The sequence below is a fragment of the Schistocerca serialis genome, chromosome 10, assembly GCF_023864345.2.
Source record: "Schistocerca serialis cubense isolate TAMUIC-IGC-003099 chromosome 10, iqSchSeri2.2, whole genome shotgun sequence".
Classification (NCBI taxonomy): Eukaryota; Metazoa; Arthropoda; class Insecta; order Orthoptera; family Acrididae; genus Schistocerca; species Schistocerca serialis.
Window position 1 is genome coordinate 124,334,457 of NC_064647.1, and position 22,909 is coordinate 124,357,365.

Sequence of the window (22,909 nt, forward strand, 5' to 3'; positions counted from 1 at the left end):
CCTCTCAAAATCGCGAAAGCTATAATACTGTTTTCTCCATGCGCGAACTCCAACATGCCCTCTCTTCTTCTCGCTCCTCCGCCCCAGGACCGGATGGTATCCATGTCCAAATGTTGCTGCATTTATCAACCCATAGCCTGCGTTACCTCCTTCGCCTTTATAATCGAATTTGGACCGACAGTACCTTTCCCAGGCGATGGCGGGAAGCTATTGTCGTTCCCGTTCCGAAACCTGGAAAGGACAAACATCTCCCCTCTAGCTATCACCCCATTTCTCTCACGAGTAGTGTCTGTAAGGTTTTGGAGCGTATGGTGAATTACCGTTTAGCTTGGTGGCTGGAGTTCCGCAGTCTTTTAACACCAGCCCAATGTGGATTCCGAAAGCATCGTTCTGCTGTTGACCATCTTGTTGCTCTCTCCACTTATATCATGAACAATTTTCTCCGGAAACGCCAAACGGTAGCAATATTTTTTGATCTGGAGAGAGCGTACGATACCTGTTGGAGGACGGGCATCCTCCGCACACTGTTCTCTTGGGGCTTTAGAGGCCGGCTGCCCCTTTTTCTTCGCGAATTTATGGCAGAGCGCACATTTAGGGTGCGGGTGAACACTACTCTCTCCCGTACTTTCTCCCAAGAAAACGGGGTACCCCAGGGCTCCGTGCTGAGTGTTGTACTGTTTGCCATCGCCATTAATCCAATTATGGATTGTCTCCTACCTGATGTCTCGGGCTCCCTCTTTGTGGACGATTTTGCGATCTACTACAGCTCTCAACGGACCAGCCTTCTTGAAAGACGTCTTCAAGGATGTCTCGATCGCCTCCACTCGTGGAGCCTCGAAACCGGCTTCCGTTTCTCACCCAGTAAGACCGTTTGTGTTAATTTTTGGCAACGTAAGGAGTTTCTTCCGCCCTCCTTACATCTAGGTCCTGTCAACCTTCCGTTTTCCGACGTCGCTAAATTCTTGGGTCTTATGTTTGACAGAAAACTGTGCTGGTCCTCCCACGTTTCCTATCTTTCGGCTCGCTGTCTGCGTTCCCTTAACACCCTCCGTGTCCTGAATGGTACCTCTTGGGGAGCGGACCGAGTGGTCCTTCTCCGCCTCTATCGCGCCTTAGTGCGCTCGAAATTGGACTATGGAAGCATAGTCTACTCCTCTGCTCGGCCGTCTATTCTTCGGCGTCTCGACTCTATCCACCACCGTGGATTACGTTTAGTGTCTGGAGCTTTTTACACCAGCCCTGTGGAAAGCCTTTATGCTGAGACTGCTGAACCTCCGCTGTCCAATCGGCGGGCAGTCCTTCTGAGTCGTTATGCTAGCCATCTGTCTTCCATGCCTGCTAATCCAGCCCATAACCTTTTTTTCGACGCCTCCTTTGATGTCGGGTATGCCGGCCGCTCCTCCTCCCTACTACCCCCGGGAGTCCGCTTCCGTCAACTGCTCCATTCTCTTTCCTTCCGCTTTCCTAAAACCTTCTTGACAACTTGGGGTACAGCACCGCCTTGGCTCCGTCCCCGGATCGACTTGCTCAGAGACCTATGTCAATTTCCCAAGGATGGTACCCCTACACTTGTTTACCGTCGGGCATTTGCTGCTCTATGTGCACAAATGACGGAAGCCACATTTATTTACACCGATGGCTCGAAAACATCGTTAGGTGTAGGGAGTGCCTATATTGTTGGCGACACCCCAAATCACTTTCGGCTTCCCGACCAGTGTTCGGTTTATACTGCGGAGCTTTACGCTGTTCTCCAGGCTGTCCACTACATCCGCCGCCATCAGCGGATACAGTACGTAATCTGCTCAGATTCTCTCAGCTCTCTCCTAAGTCTCCAAGCTCTTTACCCTGTGCACCCTCTGGTCCACCGGATTCAGGACTGTCTGCGCTTGCTCCACCTGGGGGGCGTCTCAGTGGCGTTCCTCTGGCTCCCGGGACACGCTGGTATCTGTGGAAATGAGGCGGCCGATATAGCGGCCAAGGCTGCAGTCTCTCTTCCTCGGCCAGCTCTTCAGTCTCTTCCGTTTACCGATCTACGGAGCGGTTTATGTCGCCAAGTTACTCACTTATGGCATGCGCATTGGTCAACACTTCCCCACAATAAATTGCGGGAAGTGAAAGCCCTTCCTTGCGCTTGGACCTCTTCCTCCCGAACGCGTCGTCGGGAGGAGGTAATTTTAGCTCGACTCCGGATAGGGCACTGTCTTTTTAGTCATCGACATCTTTTAAGCGGTGATCCTCCCCCACTCTGTCCCCACTGCTCTCAGCTGTGGACGGTCAGACACCTTTTAATTGAATGCCCCTATTTTAATCCGTTACGCTCCCGTCTACAGCTATCGCCTGATCTATCGTCGATTTTAGCAGATGACACGCGCTCAGCTGACCGTGTTTTACAGTTTATTAGTGACAGTGAAATGACGTCAGTCATTTGAAGTTTTTTTTTTTGGGGACAACCAACCCATTTCTATAGTGGACTTTTAAGCATTCCTTCTGCCTTTAGTTTCTCAGATTTTCTGACTTTGTTTCCATTGCTGCTGATTTTAAATTTAGTTTTTTTCCGGTTTTCTACGTCACGGGCTGGGCGCTAATGACCTTAGAAGTTTTGCGCGCCAAAAAAAAAAAAAAAACACACACACAGTGAAGCTCCTGATTCATGATAAACAAGTTACAGTGTCAGTTGGTACAGTGAAGTTTGCTCGTGTACTGTCGGAAGACTTAAAGCAAGAAGACATACAAGACTTTCAGTAGGATATGGTGCCACAACAGGAGCAAGCATCTTCCAAAACAGAAAATAAACTGAATTTGGTGGAAGATACACTGGCAGAAGAACAAGACTTACAACAAGTGATTTATATAAGGGTGGTTGAAATGTCTGATAAGGGTTTCCACACATACCTGGAGCTCCGCTCTACCTTGAGGAGGCTGTGTGGGAGTGTGAAGGTATACAAAATAAGTAAACAGTTACACTCATTGCAGCAGTCAGCAGCAAAGATGTGAATTATTTGCGTACTGTTTATTCTTTGTCTTTGTTCTATGGAGTTAGAATGTTCCGTTATTCATTATTCGCTTTTATGTTTTACATGAAAGAGAAATAAAGTATGTTACTGCATGTGTGTATAAGACATTATTTAATGTGATGTTACATAGCAGCTGTAGCAGCATAATTACTGTGCCTTGTTGTGTGTTACAAACCATTACTCAACACGTTTACTGCATTTACAACTTTTGGGTCCAATTTAGTTTCACAGTTTTAAGTGAACATTTTATCTTATCTTACTTGCGTGTTACGCACTCTAAAGGTGTGGAAGGATTTTAGTATACAATCTGCAAACAGTCCCAGAAACAACAGAGGTCATACATTAGTAGTAGAATATTTGCTTTTCTCTTTGTAATACATCTCAGGAGCGGTCATAATCCTTTCACCCTTTAACATGCTGCCTTCTTCAGTCTGCCCCTTTCTCTCTATTCTTCACAGCATCCAGGTAATGAAGCTTTCATATCATGTTGTATGAGGTACACAATCAAACATCTTGCAGGAGACTGTTAAAGATCTTTTTTTGTTGATACCTACAGAATTATTTATGACAGCTACTGTCCTTTTAATGTACACTTTGACTTTTTTCTGTGGAATATGAGGTTGTGGTAGCATCAAGTTAAGATGTTTATTTAAATCAGTTTCAATTTCATTGTCCTGTAGTGTTATTCACGTAGTGAAACGAATGATACATCTAGGAAATAATGGCCCACCCTTCAACCCCAGGCAAGACTCTATGAGAATGTAGTGTATTACACAAAACTGAATTGACACCTGTCAAGTTATCCTGTAAAATATCAGGCCATGTGACATTTTTAAAAAATCAGTATACTGGTTTTTATTCACTTTTGTGTAGAGCTAGGATTGTTGTATGAGTTTGGCTGATGATAGAGACATTATTTCTTGAAACCCGTTTCGTAATATGAATAGCTTTAACAAAAATTGTATTAAATGCTGACTGAAACACTTTACAAATGTTGCACAGCCCTGTAGATTCCCCTTCGTAATGGAACTTCTCCTGCCTGCAAGATAGAGCATCCATTTAATATCATGATTGCAATTTAATGTTCACTTTATTATTTTTCCATTTTTGCGTCTTTTGATATTGGTTAGGTAGCAGTAATAGCAAATGGATGCAAATCAGAAGGATGGCTGCACTTTGTTGATAATAACGTTCAACATAGTGATGAAGTGATTTTAAAAAAATGCCATTTCCCACATTATTTTGAAAGCAGTCTGTTATAACCTTTAATCACTAATAAAGTGCGTGGAGATACAAAAGTAGAAACACTCGCGGGTTACATGTTACTAACTCCGTATCTGTCACTCGACTGCCGGGCCGTGACATGCGGCCGGCGCCGTTCATAACCAGGTGGCGCTCCCGCGTTCGGCCGAGCTGCGGAGCGCCTCTATCGCCGTGTTCGCGTACTAACGTAGCGGCACTTTTGAATGTCGTGGCACTGTCACAACACTTTTCCCCCCTTGAAAAAAAAAACGCTCACTTTCGTGGAGACACAGACAGTGCGGAGACATCCATGGCCTCTTGGGAGGTCCCGAGAAGATCCCGCGGAGAAACACGAGAGTATGGTCGAAAATGTCCAGGACGGAAGCTGGCGCGTGGAACGTGCCTCCTGGACGAGATGATGGGTGAAAACTCCGGAGCAGCATCCATATGTGTCGTGGACCTGGGGGTGTGCTCCAGCGAGGTGGGTCCCGGAGAAGGCGGTGTCGCGACTGGGGCCGGTTCCGGCGTACTCTGAAGCGGTAGCGACAGCGGCGGCAGCAACACGCCCGGAAGATCGGCAGCAGCGACAGGACTGGCTTCTCGGGCTGGTGGAGACGAAAGAAGGGGCGGTGGTACCGGCGTGGCCACCACTCGTGGGCGCATCTGGTCGTAATGGCGAACAACCATGCCGTCGTCCGTACGTATTTCACAAAGCCGGCGGCCGCGAAGAGCCTGGACCACCCCTGGGATCCATTTAGGGCGAGATCCATACCCCCGTGCCCACACGTCGGCGCCCACCGTGTATTTTCCCGCACTAGGGGACACAGTACAAGGCCTGTCAGGGTGAAGCAGATGCAGTAGGGTGCGCGGTTGGCGGCCACGCAAGAGTTCAGCAGGGCTGCGATCACCCAGAGGCGTGAAGCGATAAGAACTCAGAAATTGCAACAGAGTGGCATCTGTGGAAAAATCAATAAGGAATTTTTTCATTTGGCTTTTGAAAGTGCGGACAAGGCGCTCGACCTCTCCATTCGATTGCGGATGGAAGGGCGGTGCTGTAACATGATGAATCCCTTGTCCAGTACAAAAATCACGGAAGGCCTGCGAAGAGAACTGAGGGCCATTGTCCGTGACAATCGTGGATGGAAGACCTTCTAGCGCAAAGATTTTTGACAAAGCCAGCGTCGTCGCTGCAGTGGTGGGCGACGGACAGCGAACAACAAACGGAAACTTCGAGAAGGCGTCAATCAACAGTAGCCAATAAGTGCCGAGGAAGGGGCCGGCAAAGTCAGCGTGCACCCAGATCAGGCCACGGAGAGGGCAGAGTACGAGGCGCAGCCAGTTGTTGAACACACTGATCACACGCAGCGACCATGTGGGCGATGTCCGAATCGATACCGGGCCAATAAACGTGCCTGCGGGCCAGGGACTTAGTCCGAGAAATCCCCCAATGGCCTTCATGCAACAGTTTGAGAACAGCTTTGCGAAGAGAGGCGGGCACCACAACCCGTGGAGATGCGCCATCCGTGGCCAGAAGAACAACACCCTCACGAACAGACAGACGAAGGCGCAAGGCATGGTAGTTGCGAAGGGGATCCGACGCCCAGCCCTTGGTCCTGTCCGGCCAACCCCGCTGAACAAAACCAATCACCTGACGCAGGACCGGATCCCGCGCAGTAGCCGACGCGACCTGCGCACCTGTAAGTGGAAAACCCTCGACCGCACGACGTTCTTCCTCATCAATGTGGAAACAGAGGAGTTCATCGCGGTCGAAAACCGGGTCGGGGCCCATCGGCAAACGCGTCAGCGTTGGCGTGCTGGGCCGTGGGGCGATAGTGAATCTCATAGTGAAAACGAGACAAGTATAAGGCCCAACGTTGCAGGCGGTGAGCTGCCTTATCCGGAAGCGACGCCGAGGGGCTGAACAGAGAGACCAGCGGCTTGTGGTCGGTGATGAGGTGAAACTTAGAACCATACAAAAAAACGCCTAACTTTTTCAGAGCATAAATGATAGCGAGCGCCTCCTTTTCTATTTGAGAGTAACGCCGTTGGGCATCGTTGAGGGTCTTGGAAGCGTAGGCGATGGGTCGTTCCGACCCATCCTCATACCGATGGGCGAGAACAGCCCCTAGGCCATAGTGTGACGCGTCAGTCGCCAGAACCAAGTGCTGACCCGGACGGAATGTGGCAAGACAAGGCGCCGACTGCAAATGAGCCTTCAGGCGGACAAAAGCCTGCTCACACTCGGCGGACCAACAGAAAGGAACGTTTTTGCATAACAGCTGATGCAGAGGATGAGCCACCGCCGCCGCGGAGGGAATGAATTTGTGATAATAAGCAACCTTGCCTAAAAACGCCTGAAGTTCTTTGACCGTAGACGGCCGGGGTAGAGCGGTAATGGCCGCAACGTGCTGTCGTAGAGGGCGTATACCCTCACGGGACAAGTGGAAACCAAGATACACAATGGAGGGTTGGAAGAACTGAGACTTGTCCAGATTGCACTTCAACCCTGCTGAATGCAGAACCCGAAACAGTGAACGCAAATTGCGAAGGTGCTCCTCAGTGGAGGCCCCCGTGACAACAATGTCATCCAGGTAGTTGATGCAGCCGGGAACGGAAGCCGTGAGCTGTTCCAAAAACCGCTGAAAAATGGCCGGCGCGCTAGCGACGCCAAATGGTAACCGCTGGTACTGATACAACCCACAAGGAGTGTTGATGACGAGAAATTCCTTGGAAGATGCATCCAACGGCAACTGATGGTACGCCTCCGATAAGTCAAGTTTGGAAAAGAACTGGCCCCCAGCGAGCTTGGTAAATAACTCCTCAGGACGGGGAAGAGGATAAGTGTCAATGAGGCTTTGAGCGTTGACAGTGGCTTTAAAATCACCACACAATCGCAGACTCCCGTTTGGTTTAGAAACCACCACGATGGGCGATGCCCATTCGCTGGAGGTAACAGGAAGGAGAATCCCTGAAGCCGTTAACCTGTCTATCTCAGCTTTGACAGGCGCACGCAACGCCATCGGAATAGGGCGTGCCCGGAAAAACTTAGGGCGAGCCGTAGGTTTAAGAGTAATGTGGGCTTCAAAATCCTTGGCACGACCCAGACCAGCAGAGAACACGGACGAGAATTCAGAACACAAGCCATCCAGCTGTGGATACGGAATGTCCTCAGATATGAGGTGCACATCATCATCAATGGAAAACCCGAACAACTGGAAAGCATCATAACCGAACAGGTTTTCAGTGCCCGCATGATCCACCACATAAAACGTGAGGGGCCTAACAACAGACTTGTAGGCAGTGGAAGCATCAAACTGGCCAACGATAGGAATTTTCTGCTTATTATAAGTTCGTAGATTACGCGTAACAGGAGACAAGGGAGGGGAGCCCAACTCCAAATACGTGCGAGAATAATGAGAGTGACTGCAGAGCCAGTGTCCACTTGCATGCGAATGTCTTTATCCAGAACACGAACAGTAACAAACAACTTATTCGTTTGAGAAAGCACACAGTTAACATCCATGTCCGATGCCTCGTCCTCGTCGACAGGAACTTTAGGGGACTGACACACAGAAGCAATGTGGCCTTTTTTCCTACAGGAATTACACGTGGCCCAACGTTTTGGACACGCGGCTCTGTCATGCTGCATGAAACAACGTGGACAAGAAGGAAGGGCGGAACGAACCTGCTTCTGTGGTTGCTGTTTTCGCTGCGAGCGTGGCGGCCCAACGCGACGTTGTTGACGCGAGTGCACCGCCGCCACATCGTCGTTTCCCTGTGAAACAGGCACATTGTCTGCGTCGAAAGTGGTCTGGACAGCGCCTACATCACACCACGCGTCTATTTGCGCACCAGCAGCGTGAGACACTTCAAACGATTGAGCGATGCTGAGAACTTCCGACAACGACGGGTTTGGCAATTGTAAGGCCCGTTGCCGAACTTCTTTATCAGGAGCAAGCCGTAAAATAGCGTACCGAACCATTGAATCAGCGTAAGACTCATGATGAGTGTCCGTGACAAACTGACATTTCCGACTCAGACCGTGTAGTTCCGCCGCCCAAGCCCGGTAAGATTGATGGGGCTGTTTACGACACCGGTAAAAAGCCACGCGGGCGGCAACGACATGGGTGTTTTTTCGGTAATAGTTAGCCAATAAGTCACACATTTCTTGGAAGGACAGAGAGGCTGGTTCCCGCAGAGGGGCTAACTGAGATAGCAGCTGAAAGAGCCGTGGGGAAATCCAAGATAGAAATAACGACTTACACATAGGAGCGTCGACAACGCCGAAAGCCAAGAAGTGTTGCCGCAAACGCTTCTCATAATCCTCCCAGTCTTCAGCGGCCTCGTCATAAGGAGGGAACGGAGGCGGAGAAGAGGAAGACAGACGATGAGTAAGCGACGTCGACAACGCCTGAATAGCAGCCGTCAGCTGTGTTTGTTGTTCAATAAGCGCTTGCATAAGCTGTTCCATGTCTGCCCCGACACGAACACACAAGTCCACAACGCAGGGAAAAAAAAAAATATCCGACCTCGTCGCCAAAAAGTGTTATAACCTTTAATCACTAATAAAGTGCGTGGAGATACAAAAGTAGAAACACTCGCGGGTTACATGTTACTAACTCCGTATCTGTCACTCGACTGCCGGGCCGTGACATGCGGCCGGCGCCGTTCATAACCAGGTGGCGCTCCCGCGCTCGGCCGAGCTGCGGAGCGCCTCTATCGCCGTGTTCGCGTACTAACGTAGCGGCACTTTTGAATGTCGTGGCACTGTCACAACACAGTCATTATTAAACCCATATATGTTCAAGCCTGTCCAGAAGAAATGTGTGGAGAACAAATGGCTAAACTGAAGAGATTGGGAGATTTGAGATTCTTAAGAGCAAGGAGAAATTCTTTTATTACATTACAATGTGTTCTGTGAAATGTGAATGGGCGAATAATTCTAATGCAAGCATTAAAATATTTCAATTACCTCAACTTAATTATATGTATCTATAAAATTCATAGTGTCCTTTTTATTAATTTATTTCGGTTTTCTTTTTTAACAGGTCATCAACTGCTAGTGGACAAATTTTGCCAACATTTTCAATTTGCAAGTGCATGCTATAGAAGTTACAATGCACTGCCTGCCTGTAGTTGATGTTAGTAGACCTGACACAGTGCAACTGTCAGGAAACACAACAATGAAAGCAATGAAAGCCATCTACAACTGGACAGTATCCGGATTTGATATTTGTCCAGAGGACACTGAAAATATTAGATCTCCTGTATTCGCTCATCCAAATTTGAGTAAATGGTGCCTGGAACTCGAAAAGGATGAAGGCAGCCCGATGCTGTGCTTCCGTCTTGTTGCTAGCAATGATTCTCTGCCTGTGAGTGCTACCCTAAAAGCTTTTGTGTTGGATCGGAATGGTGTAAGACACTATGTGTTTCCTCCTGATGTCCACCATCTTAAAATACAGGAGAAATCTTCTCTGCAGTCTGTAATTGACAAAATTGACACAAAAGAGCTGGGGGAGGACTGGAATTTTGAATGTGAAGTGTCCACTGTAGAAGTGGTAGCTGAGGACACCAGTGATGCATCAGAAGAAGAGTTGCAGTCGGCCATGGCCAAGGATCTTGGGCGCTTGCTGGACTCCAAAGACCTTGCAGACATCAAGCTGAGTGCTGGAGGTGTCCACCTGGAGGCACACAGGGCGATACTGTGTGCGCGCAGCCCAGTTTTCCGAGCCATGCTGAGTCATGACACAAAGGAGGCTCGGGAAGGTCTTGTGGAGATACCAGACGTGGAACCGGAAGTGGTGTCAGAGTTGTTGCACTATATGTACACTGACATAGTGCAGGTACCAAGTGACATGACAGAGGAGCTCTTGGTTGCCTCTGACAAATACGGGCTCCAAGATGCCAAGTTGAAGTACGAGCTGGAGCTAGTGAGGCAGCTTACGGTAGATACTGCTGCTACTATTGCTGTCTATGCCGTTGTTCACTCCTGCAGCTTTTTGCAGGACGTGTGTATGGCGTTCATTACACAGAATCTTCAGCAGGTGGTGGGGACCAAAGGATGGGCAAACATCATTGACAAACACCCTAAGGCTGTGAAGATGATCAGTGAATTGGTCACCAAAGGATCAGAAAGGTAAAACTGACTTAACACACAACATTCAGTGAGATTTAAAAATGTTAGTTAGATGCTTAAATTTTATTTGTGGTTGTGCCTGCTTGAGGGTTAATGGAGATTACAGGATGTGCTGGAAATGGCACTATTTTGTGACTAGTTTTGCATTGCAGGCTCTACTGTAGTTTTGTGGAAACACTTCCTCTCTTACTCAAACTGTTGCACACAAGTTTTCCCCAAACAGTGCTTCACATCACACTTGACAATGAACGCATGCTGTTTCACTGTGAGCACCATTCCATGTTGCATTTGACTTGTCACTAAACACTTCTTTTCCTCTCATTCACTCAAACATAATGATTCTGCAAAGCACTCAGGACAGAGCATGCAGGATAAGCATGTGTGTAGAAATGTTTGAGCTTCTGCTGTAATGGGCAGTCCTCCAATTATTAACAAGGATCTACTCTGCGGCAGTCTTATAAATATTTTCTGGCCCACTTTTATTTTGCACACCCTGTTTTGTGTAACTGTTAATGTAACAATATTGTCATTTCAACCACAGAAGAAATATTGTATTGAATTCAATGACCATCTTAACCTACCAGTGTTAAAGTGCAGTCAAACAGATTTTTTGGAGAGAATATGTCATTTTCAGGGTCAAATGCACATAATTGAACATATTTTGCACTTTTGCTAAATCTAGACATTTTGAAGAATAGTCTGTCACGATAACCAAGATTTCACATTCACTTTCGTCGGCTTCGCCAACTCGCAACCAAGTCGTCACCTTAGGTCTTGGGCCTGTCACTACAGCATACTAGAGTCCGCCTTCGCAATGCAGTGATTAATAATATTTCAACACAGTCAGCACAAAAGTGCAGTATATATATCAATAAGCTTAATGCTTGTAATTGCTAAAGCAGAAGATAAAAAAGGAGCCTGCTACACAATAATGTGAGTTATCTCCCCCCCCCCCCCCCCCCCCCCGCTCTCTCTCTCTCTCTCTCTCTCTCTCTGTCTGTCTGTGTGTGTGTTTTTTTTTTTCCCTATAACAGACACATCAAAATACAAATACAATGAAATAATACACCAGCTACGAAATGCCATCAGCTAATGTATTAACAGGTGATGTAGCTTGTCCACTGCTGTTCACTGGCTACCACATCCTATCAACCCATTTTCTTCCTCTGATTAGACAGAAATGAATTGCCAGCATATGCTCAATAATGTGAGCGAAACCCAGAACATGGATGACCCATTGTAAAGTTCATGCAAATTTTCTGTACATTATTAATTAACACTATCACTTACTATAGCATGTAGGACAACTTGCTGGTCATGTTTTACATTTCCGTTGAAGCCCATTTTTGTTGAAATGTATCTCTAACATGGGGTAATTTTTTTTTTCAGTGCCTGAAAAACAGAATGATCCGCTTGTAGTTCAAATCGATTAAACATATGGTAAAATACCATTTTACACTTTTCAGCGAACTGACCCAAAACAGTGTCAAATGCAGAAAGTGTAAAATACAGAGAAGCATAGGAAACACAGCAAGCGAAAATGAATAAACTAGAGTATTCTCTGTACATTGTTCAGAATATGAAATTATAACAGTTTAAATTTTGCCTATTTAAAAAAGAAAAAAAACCTGAAATAATTGTGTTTGTTTCTTTATAACAGCAGATAGCTACACTTGTGTCTCCACATTATACAAAGCATCAATTTCAAAGGCAGTGGCAGAGTGCTGACACACACAAATGTGCACACGGTTTCCCCTCTTCATTCTAATCGTGTTCGATTGTGTAAATAAAACACTGAAGCAAAAGTTTTTTGTGAAACCACATTAGAAAGATATTCATATTTTAATGTAAGACTTATTACTGGTATTCGTTAAAAGGTTATGGTAAATAAACGGGCTGTATACAGGAAAAATCTGGGAAACTTTCATTCTTTTAGTTTTCAGTAAAATTTTTGTAATTTTGCCTCATGAGAATTGATACTCAAACAAATGATTTCATTCTAGCACATTACTCCAGAACAATACTGCAGCAATAAAACATAAAGGAGAGAATAACACCAATGTAAAACTTTAGTCTCAAAGAAAATGCGACATTTTCAACATAGAAACACAGTGCACATGTAAGTGTCTGCTGTTAGTAAAATGTGTTGAAGCCTATGCAGTACTTTGTAACAACAAACAGCTTTCGATGTGTCTTTCTCATGGACCTTGTTTCAATGAACGTGATGTCGCAGTTGTTTACGTTTCTAACAGGTCGCAAGAAAATATTGCAAGTAGTAGTTGAGAAGCATTATCATTAAAGCACATTTCCCTTTACGCAAGATGAATCGTGTTAAGTTGAGAATGTGTGATGAATTTCTTAAATCACAGAGAGCTTGACTCTCATTAAAAACTTTAAGACTTTCAGGACCCACCACTTAGAAAAATTTCTAGCCCAGAGAACCAGCCATTTATGCCCTTATTTAAAATTTTACTGACGCATTTGTGCTTCACATATCTTAGAGGTAACTCATGCTAAAAAAAAGTGTTTCACAGTTTGCTTTTCATATTTATAGATTACAAACTATGCAATAACAATGGTGAAAAGTATAATTACCCTTCAAAAAACAGTGTGAAGTGACTTCTTGAGCAATTTCACCTGTAACTGGCTTTTCTGTGGAAAAGTTAAAGTGCTTGAAAGAACCTGTATTCAACCAGGTAACCCTTTAAATGTTCGGTGCACAGTAGTGAAATTTATAATCGTGCCTGTCAGAAATATTCAAGCTGTGCTCCTATGTTGTCACTTGACCCAGAAAAATGTACTTTCACCTAGGAAAAGTGAATTTTCAGCCAGAAAAAAGTGTATTTTCAACCAGAAAATCTGGGAAAATTTCAGGAATTTTTTTTCCTGTCCGCTTATAGACTTTGATGAAACAGTATTGGTTAAAATACTGAAGTTGGCTGCTTTTGTAAATGGAGAACAGCCAGCATGTAATCTGCAGCTTATCACTCATAAGGTCGCTCGGCTCAGGTATGTCCTGGATGAGAAAAAGAGTAGAAATTGTCATCCTGTTTAAGAGCTTCTTGGGAATAAATGTTTTCATCTGACATTGGGTCGTACGAACCTAAGACTGCATGCCTAATGAAGAAGTACCCCCCTCCCCAACAGGGCTCACCACTCTTTGTTGAGTATGTGCTTGGCTATAATGGGACCCCAACCTTTGCAGACCTACTTCACTTGTCATGCTATTCCTTTAGCCTCCCTTGGGAACCGAGTGGTATGCCTTCTTTGGAAAATTGAAGGCCGTGGTAAAATGGTGTATGGATTCATTCTGTCAACTTGTTGCTTTCTGTGTCCTTCATTTTCTTACCCTTCCTCTGCTTTGATCCTGGAGGTCTCTCTTTCCTTTTCTTCTTCTACCTCCCTCTGCATTCCTGAAGGTCGGCCCATGCATTTGATGCATAAAAGGTGACTAGTTAGCATGTAACATCTAGCCCCATGTCTACATGTAGGGCTCCCCCTGGTAAAGACCAGGCCCAGGGAATGGTGACTGCCTGAGCTGGTACCTTCCTCTATGCTGATTGGTCCCTTTATCTGGAGTCCAGGAGGTATGACCTGATGCGTGCACAGCCACCTAATGCGTGTGGGGTCCCCAGTAGGAAAGAGCACACCATCGGAGGTGCTGGCAGTATTAGGGATTTCTCCGCAATGAGTTCCTTATCTTAAAAATGTAAATGGGTTGAGGTGAAAGAATCGACGCCTGTCCCAGCTGAAAGAATCGACGCCTGTCCCAGCTGCACCCCAATACCTCTTGGTGTCATGCATGGCAGATGGTCAGAATTTCAAGACAGTCAATCAGTTTGTTATTCAGAAGGGTGTAGATGCCATTGCTGGTCCAGTGAAGTGCAGCTCTCAGTTGTGTAATGGGACCTTGTTTTTGGAGACAAATAGTGCTTTTCAAGCACAGAAACTGTTTAATGCAACACTTCTCCACAGCTATACTGTTGACGTAGAGGCTCTGAATTCCTCCCATGTAGTCATGTACACTCGGCTGCTTGGTGGCCTGGACGAGATTCATATAATAGCCTGCCTCATTGACCAGGGAGTGACTGCAGTTCGCTGTGTCATGAAAAGGGTTGATGAAGTATTAGTGCCAGCCTGCACTGTGTTCCTCACATTTGACAATGTGGTACTGCCACCAAAAATTAAGGCAGGCTATGAAGTGATTACTGTTACACCATATATTCTGCATCACACACATTAGTATAAATATTGCTATGGCCACACACGTGAATCTTGTGAAAATGCAGCCAAATGTGTAACCTGTGGCAGAGATGCTCGTGAGGTGTGAGTGTCCACCTCCTTCCCCTCACTGTTATCAACTGAAAGGGTGATCATTCTGCTTCCTCCCTTGACTGTCCAATTTACCTCAGTGAGAAACTCATTCATGAGATCTGGGTGAAGGACAAAGTTCCTACTCTTATTGCTCAAAAAATTTTGGCTAGCCGCAAACTTCATATACCACCCTCTGGCAGTTAATAGTACAGTTGCCACTACAGCCTGAACTATGAAGGGCATGGCTATAAAGACTTGAGACTTCCAATTAAGTGCCAAGGTTATGAAATTGTCCAACTCAAAGGTTACACCCATGTCTTCACCTGCTATAGGTGCACACCATAACATAAGCACATAAGAACATAAATCCAAAAATGAGTACTTTTTGTGCAAATCTAGCCAGCCAACGTGTGTCTGTACCTGATAAATGTCAAGGTTCTAAGTAGTCAGTCGACTGACAGATATCTGCCCAAACTCTTTGCCTTTACATATGTCTGCTTGTCTGCTTGTGTCTGTATATGTGCGGATGGCTATGTGTGTGTGTGCGCGAGTGTATACCTGTCCCTTTTTCCCCCTAAGGTAAGTCTTTCCGCTCCCGGGATTGGAATGACTCCTTACCCTCTCCCTTAAAACCCACATCCTTTCGTCTTTCCCTCTCCTTCCCTCATTCCTGATGAAGCAAGCGTGGGTTGCGAAAGCTTGAATTTGTGTTTGTTAGTGTCTCTATCAACATACCAACGCTTTCGTTTGGTAAGTTACATCATCTTTGTTTTTAAACTATAAGAATCTTATGAAATCATCAATTTGTAAGTTAGATATTTTACCATGCTCACATAAGTATATCTTTCCTCAGGTGGAACAGATGTATACAAATTAGTTACATCTAATGAGGCCAGATCTTGCACCCTTGTTTAATTTGTCCTCTTTTAACAGTTGTGCCACTCCCTGCTATTTTAACAAAAATGTTTCATTATAACTATGTCATTTTATGAAGCACCTCACTTAACCATTTAATTAATTTTCTCCAGTCCCCATTCTCCCATTGACAAGAAGCCTCACCAGTTCCCCAACTTTATGGGTCTTCATCAAACTGTCCCATATCCGTGTGTGTGTGTGTGTGTGTGTGTGTGTGTGTGTGTGTGTGTGTGTGTGTGTGTGTGTTTCCATGAATTGTGATACAGATCAATAACAGTTAAGTCATGTATTATTGGAAAGTCGTACATCTACATGGATAATCTGCAAATCACATTAAAGTGCCTGGCAGAGCGTTCATCGAACCACCTTCACAATTTTCTATTATTCCAATCTCGTATAGTGTGCGGAAAGAATGAACACCTATATCTTTCCGTACCAGCTCTGATTTCCCTTATTTTGTCATCGTGATCGTTCCTCCCTACGCAGGTTAGTGTCAACAAAATATTTTCGCATTCAGAGGACGAAGTTGGTGATTGGAATTTTGCTTGGTCTCATGTTCAGTTTTGCAGTCTTCCTCAGTTTGAGAATTCCTACATTGTATGTGCTTCAACTGCTGGGTCACTTAATGATGTCACTGCTTTATCTTTCTCCATAGGTGCACCTCACCAGCTGCTACACCTGGTTCACAATCAGATCCCGCCATTGTGAATTCAACAGCTGCAGAGCCCATGTCAGGATACCTCACTCCCACAACAAATGGTGGGTGTCTGGACACTGTGTGTGACTCGGGCTACACACGCTGCATAAGAAAGAAAGTGATCTATGTCTGGACTGTGTCTGGTCTAACGAATTGGCCTGAGGGCAGAGATTATGTCGCATCGCCACACTTCTTCCATCCTGAGACACTTCAGTGGGAGGTAAAACTCTACAAATGTGGAACAGAGTATGATGTGCGCTTCCAGCTGTTGGAAAATAAGGCTCGTGGGAGTGTAGCAGTGGATTTGAGTGTTTCTGTAATTCCTCCAGTAGGAGAGAAATGCAGAATCCATACATCAACAGGCTGCATGTTTGAAGAAGGATCTGAGTCAGAGAAAATTGAATGTGGATACTTAGTAGATGACACATTGGCATTGGAGTGTGAAATCAGTATGGTGTGTGTCGTGCAGCAGTGTGTAGTAGCAGTTAAGCCAATGCTGCAGTCTGGTCTCATACAGGATCTGCATTCCCTACTAGAGTCAGGAAATTTTGCAGATTTTAAATTATGTGCTGGAACCATTGAGATGGGGGTGCACAGAGCGATACTGGTGGCCCGTAGCCCCTTTTTTGCCCGTATGCTGCAGCCGGGCTCTGAGTTGTTAAAGAGTGGCCAGTTGGAGGTGTCGAATATGAAGCCGGCTGTGTTGGCTGAGGTTCTGCGGTATATGTACACCGGGAGAGTAACAAATTTATGTGACTCCACAGGGGAACTACTGGCGGCAGCTCACAGGTTTGAACTGTGTGACCTGAAGAGAAAATGCCTGACATATTTGTCTCGGCAGCTCGCTTTGGGTAATGCTGTCACTACAGCTGTGTGTGCCATGGACAGCAATTGTGACGCATTGCTAAACTTGTGTATTGGGTTCATCCGATCACATTTTAAGCAGGTGATGGGCACTGCTGAGTGGATTGAGGCCATTGATACACATCCGACAGCTCTAAAGAGAATTAGTCAACTGATAGCTGAACCTGGAAAGTAGACACTGGCATTATGAATGTTTTGAATACACTGTATGTCTGAGTGCATGTTTTTTTTCCCCTGGTTATACTTTATCTGCCAGAACTAGAGCTTATGCCATATTGCTTAAATAGTGTTCATCATCGGAATATTCCCCCCTCAGCCCCTGCCTTCTTCTTTTTTAATGATCTATAAGGAACAACTGAGTCACGAATCTCATATTCCAGAGAATGTGCCAGAAATGAGGAAAAAGTCAAGTTCAGTGTTTCAGATGGGAAGAAGTACACAGTATTGTTGACTAAAGCCTTGAAAACTGTGAATTTGCGTAGTAATTTGGTATGTTGGACCGAATTAGTACCATGAAAAATGTTCCTGTTGCTGTCGTCAAGATGAATATTTGTAAGACGAATTTACTTGAAAATAATTTTGCTGTTGATTTGACAAAAAAGATATTCTCAGATTGCCAGTTTTTAATTGAGTTGCATTTTAACACTACAAAGTTTATGAACTTTTAATCATAGTTTTTGTTTATTTCTTTAAAAAAAAGAAAACTGCCTATTTTGTCAGTTGTAATATATGTTCATAATGCTTTTATATTCTGTTGTAACAACAGCTATAATATTGTACCCATTAAATCTTGGCTCTGTGATGACAAAAGTTTAATGTCTGGTATTTACTTATTCTGTGTTCCTGCTGCCTTAAACAGAAGTCTGTCTTACTGCATTCATATTAATTTGTTCCATAGCATTAACAATCAAGTATTATAAGATGACCAGTTCTTTATAATTTAATGAAGTATCACAGCACCTTAGCCACAGGTCTTCTACCTGACTTCATTTTTCTACTTGTAATGTTAATACAGATAAGTAAGCAAGAATATTTTGACAGTGTGCACAGTCTGGCCATACAGAACCTAAGGAAGTCAGTGGTTTGAAGAGTTATTTCTTTGGGCTAGCTGCTCATTAAGAGGCTACTGGCATGTACTCTGAGGTTCTTAGAGCAATGTAGTTTTCTTCAGCTGCAAAACTAGATGCCAGAAATGCTACCTGAACTTCTATCTGAAGATTTTTTCTTTTTGGTTATCACACACGTCATGAAGGATGCTCAGGGACATGAATGGGTGCATCGCATGTGACTGTCCTTCGTGTATATAACCTAATAACTCCAGAACGACATATTATTCTGCTCTTAATTTTAAATAAAATTTCATTATCTGCATTTCATTCATTACAATGTCTGAACCAAAATCAACCATACTGCAAAGTTTACACAGTGAACTCTAAAATTTTGTGCAATGTTTTACTTAATTTGAAACAACTCAGTAAGTATGATGGATAATGAAAAGACATTCAGTCCTTGATTGAGTAAACTGCAAGATCACATTTTTTCACTTAATAGTTTCCAAAAAATTATTTCATATTTGACGTAACACCCTCTCTCAGCAAAGGCCCCAGTATTGGGTGTGCAATACAGCCACAACAAAAGCCACCTCAGCATGGCATCCAAAGAGCATGTGTGTAGCAGTAAAAGGATTAAAACTCCCCAAGAACTTCACACAAACTAAAACTTGAATGAGCTACAGTCATCAAAAAATGATGCAAATGTTTGCTATGAGACGATTATATGAGGGGGAGTTGGAAAATTAGTTTCCCCTGTCGACTGTGGGCAGAGTTGTGCGATATGGGCGACCCCGATCAAGCAGATGGCGCTGTTGCAGTGGCTGCGCAAAGCGGAGGCCAGCCGCTCAGTCTTTTCCGGGAGCTATGGAGAGAAGGTGTGTTTCGGAGTTGTGGTCAAAGGCGGAAGTGAGAGCTGTTATCCACTATGAATGGGCACGTGGAGTATCGGGCACAGAAATTCATAACCGCCTTGTTGAGGTGTACAGGTCAGGTGTGATGTTGAGGCAAATGGTGCGGAGATGGTGCCAGCAATTCGGTGATGGTCGTCAGCAAGTGCAGGAATGGAAACATCTGTCATCACCTGTCCGAAAGATGTTCAAAAGCACTCCGTATGCAGGTAAATTGCTACTCACTGTTTTCTGGGATGCCCTTTATTATAAGTCTCACAACATTGTTTTTTTTTTTTTTTAAAGAGGAACAAGTACTGCATTATCTGCTTGGGTTTCTAAATGTATTAAAAGTTTCTTTGTATAATTATGAACTGAGATAAAGGGTGGGTGCTGTGGCAGTTATGTTGTTGTATGACTTCTGGCACCTATGTTGCGTAATGGAACAAGGATGGATAGAAAACTAGTGTAACTAACACCAGTACTTTAACTGTGTAAGCTAAAAAAAAAAGGCCCTCACTCTCAGGACATCAACAGACATGCCATTTGTATTTGAGCTAGTCAAGTATGCCTTTGTTCTGACAGTAAACTAGTCAGTGTCAGATCTTCAAATGATTTTATCCACTTAGAGAATAGCGCCTTCTGGCAGGGGCAGCATTGCTTGCTCCTGAATATCATATGGAACCAAAATGCACTAAACACTAATTTATTTTATAAACAGCCTCAGAGTTATTCACTTAGAAAAACAAAGGTGTGAGAAACAGTGTAGTATACAACTACTTACTTCAGACATATCTTGGGCATTGCTAAATAGTATACAATTTACTTTTCAAACAGCAAAAAGAAACACTAACTATTAACTAGTTCTGTATAACATTGGAGGAATATTTTATTTGGGGGAGAAGAAATCTTTCTTTCTGGTCCCTTCCACTTCTTAAACTGTTGGAAGTTACTTATTGACAGTTATCTTGGCCAGAGGTGAAGGTAGTGATAAGTTACAGAAAAAACACTAGAACCAAACCCGAGGTTATTAGCTTCATAATGGGGCTTTTACCCACTGAGCCACACATTTATTTGTGATAAAACACAATTTATTTCAGACTACAAACACAATTTTGTTCTTAGAAAAATGTTTCTCTATGCGACATGTGAAGTATGGCACAAAACACACACACACACACACACACACACACAGTATGAAAAGTCCATTCTCTCTTTTAGTTAAATTTGTTGTGATGTAAAACCTGTCTTATGCCCAGATGTTCTTAAATTTATTTTATTGCAACTACAGCCTAGCATGCCAAAAACTGCACAAGCAGACAGTTGTAGCTCAAGAGACTAAAAAACTTCCAAGACTACATAATAAGCACACAGTCAATTTTCATCCCAAACAGTCCAACAACAATTTTCATCCCCAACAGGCCAACACAAGTATACTCAGTATTATTAACAAGGTGTTAAGATAAAATGATACTAGAAATACCAAAGGTAACAACGAAATACCTTGCTTATATTGAATGAAACCCAGTACATCTGTAAATCCCCAGATCTTCACTGAAAAATATTACGGGGCCACAAAGATCTGACAACTTTTCCGGTGAAACTTAAATCAAATCTCAATAACACACATTTTTTTCACTCGTCCAAAAATGAAGGCAGAAGTTAACAGAGAGTGTAACAGAGCAATGCATTTACCAATGTGGGAGGGGTTAAGACGGGGAAGGGAGGTACTAATGAAATGTAAGGAAGTGCTTTATAAGATGTACTTTACCCCTGCTGACATGTGTTGGAAACCTGGACAGTGACAAGAAGAGAGGAGAGTAGAATCCAAGCCACTGAAATGAAATTCCTCAGAACAAGGAGGGGGGGAGAGAGAGAGAGAGAAATGAAGATGGTAACAATTAAAAAGGAATAGAAGAGCTGAATGAAAGAACTGAGAACAGGTTAAATGGTTTGGACATTTAAAGAGAACAGAGGATGGAAGAATACCAATGGTGGAAAGACAGAGGGAAATGGAGAAGTACCATACATGTCCCAACCTGACTTGAATCTGGATAAAGGGGAATTGAAGATGACGATGAAAAAGACATATCACTGTTCTGAATCAACAGGCACCAAGGCTAAGTGATGAGTCTAAGATTCACAGGGGTGGGGTATCCAATCAGAAATGAGGCTGTCAATGCAATAGTGGCCCAAGCCACATTTTTGGCAAAAATGAGATATTCCCACAGAACATCACTTTACGTCTTACCATTATGTCCTACAATTGCCGGACAGGTATTCAGACACCTTGGACAATGCGGCTGCGTCAGATGCTTATGCACCATGGCAGTGCCACACACACCACACCAGTGCCATGTATGTGTAGCGAGTAGGCCGGTGGGTCAGTGTACCGTAGGTCATACAGCACGTGATGGCCGGTGGAGGACACAGCTGCAGTATAGACTGCTGAACAGTCATTAGTTCTTGTGTGTACTACAGAACGACATGTGCAGTAGCCCTGGTAATGATGTTGAAGCCCCATTGCGAAGCAAGGATGGTGTTATGTTCCCTTGTTGGGCTCATATGATTTGATATGACACCGGCGCAGATAAGGACCATTTCCATTTCAGACCTGTTTGGATCGGACAATACTACCAATGCCTCAGACGTGGAATGTGCACCTGGCCGATTCAGCCAGTGTGAAAATGGTACAGCGGTTGAGTTACGTGTCATGTTGGCAGAGCCCAATCTACCAGGTACATTGAAGGATACTGAAACCTGATAATTAAGGAAGGCAGGATTGTGTAATGATTGTGGACAGGGCCCAAATAAATTACTATTGGTTTGCGTTGCAACTTTACTCATTTACTTTAATAAATAATTTTTTCAAGCCAATGAGGTCGCAATCAGTATTTTAAGGCAAGTAACCACAATCACGGCTGAAGGCCTTTAACGCCAAAATGGCAATTATAAGAAAATTTAACCAATATACTGTCAAAAGGCCGAATGGCATAGCAAAAGTTAATTAAAAAAAAGTCACCAAACAGGTGTGAGAAATGATGGTGACTTAATAATACAATAATAAAATAAAACACAAGGGCCAGTGATAGACGGTGCTCCAGGATTCGACCTCTGAGTAGGTCACACCAAAAACACTTTCGCGAGCAGAGAGAAAGGCAGCCCAGAGTAGCATTCAGATCACAAGATGGTAACTCAGACTAGTGGCGTTCTAACAAGCGACTAATGATATTCTTGGTGAGGCTACCTGACATCCAACAAAACAAATGCAAGATGTAAAATCACGCCAAAGCTGGAACCGGCGGTCTGGGCTCCGCCTGCAGGATACTGCGCTTAGAGCACCTGGAACAAGAAGGAATGACTACCACTAAGGTGGAAGAGCGCCACCCAACCTACAATCAAGTAGCTGTCAAACTTACACGCCTCACAGGACAGCGGCGGCAAGGTGAGGAAATGTACACTGCCGTTACATACACTAACCCCCAGGGCAGGTAACGGGCGTTAGCGGCCACAAGACAGAAAAATACCGCTGGTTGAACTTAACAATGTAAGAAGCTGAAAATAGTAATTAGAAGCTCAGGAAGGCTAATCAGATCTGCCTTCCCCAGGTACTCCACTCACTCCTTTTTGCCTCGGCGACACTACGAGCAGCAATGTGAACCCAAGTCACTGGAGAATCACGAGGTTTCATAATGGTTGAGGTTTCTGTACACAAATTGCAGTCACTCAACTTCAACATGCAGATCCGGTTTCGACAAGGTCGTGCACCCTCGTGACCACTGCCCCTC

General features: G+C 44.4%; 1 protein-coding gene across 2 annotated transcripts in view; it reads left to right on the forward strand.

Annotated features, from left to right (window-relative positions):
• LOC126424893 (uncharacterized) overlaps positions 1 to 17,920 on the forward strand; it is a 40,566-nt gene extending 22,646 nt beyond the window's left edge. For both annotated transcript variants that reach the window (XM_050087726.1, XM_050087727.1), the window contains 2 exons: positions 9,305 to 10,392; positions 16,277 to 17,920. In XM_050087726.1, coding sequence (XP_049943683.1) covers positions 9,374 to 10,392; positions 16,277 to 17,357 — 2,100 coding nt within the window. In that variant the 5' untranslated portion in view covers positions 9,305 to 9,373 and the 3' untranslated portion in view covers positions 17,358 to 17,920. The remainder of the gene's footprint in view (positions 1 to 9,304; positions 10,393 to 16,276) is intronic.
• Positions 17,921 to 22,909: the final 4,989 nt, after the last annotated feature.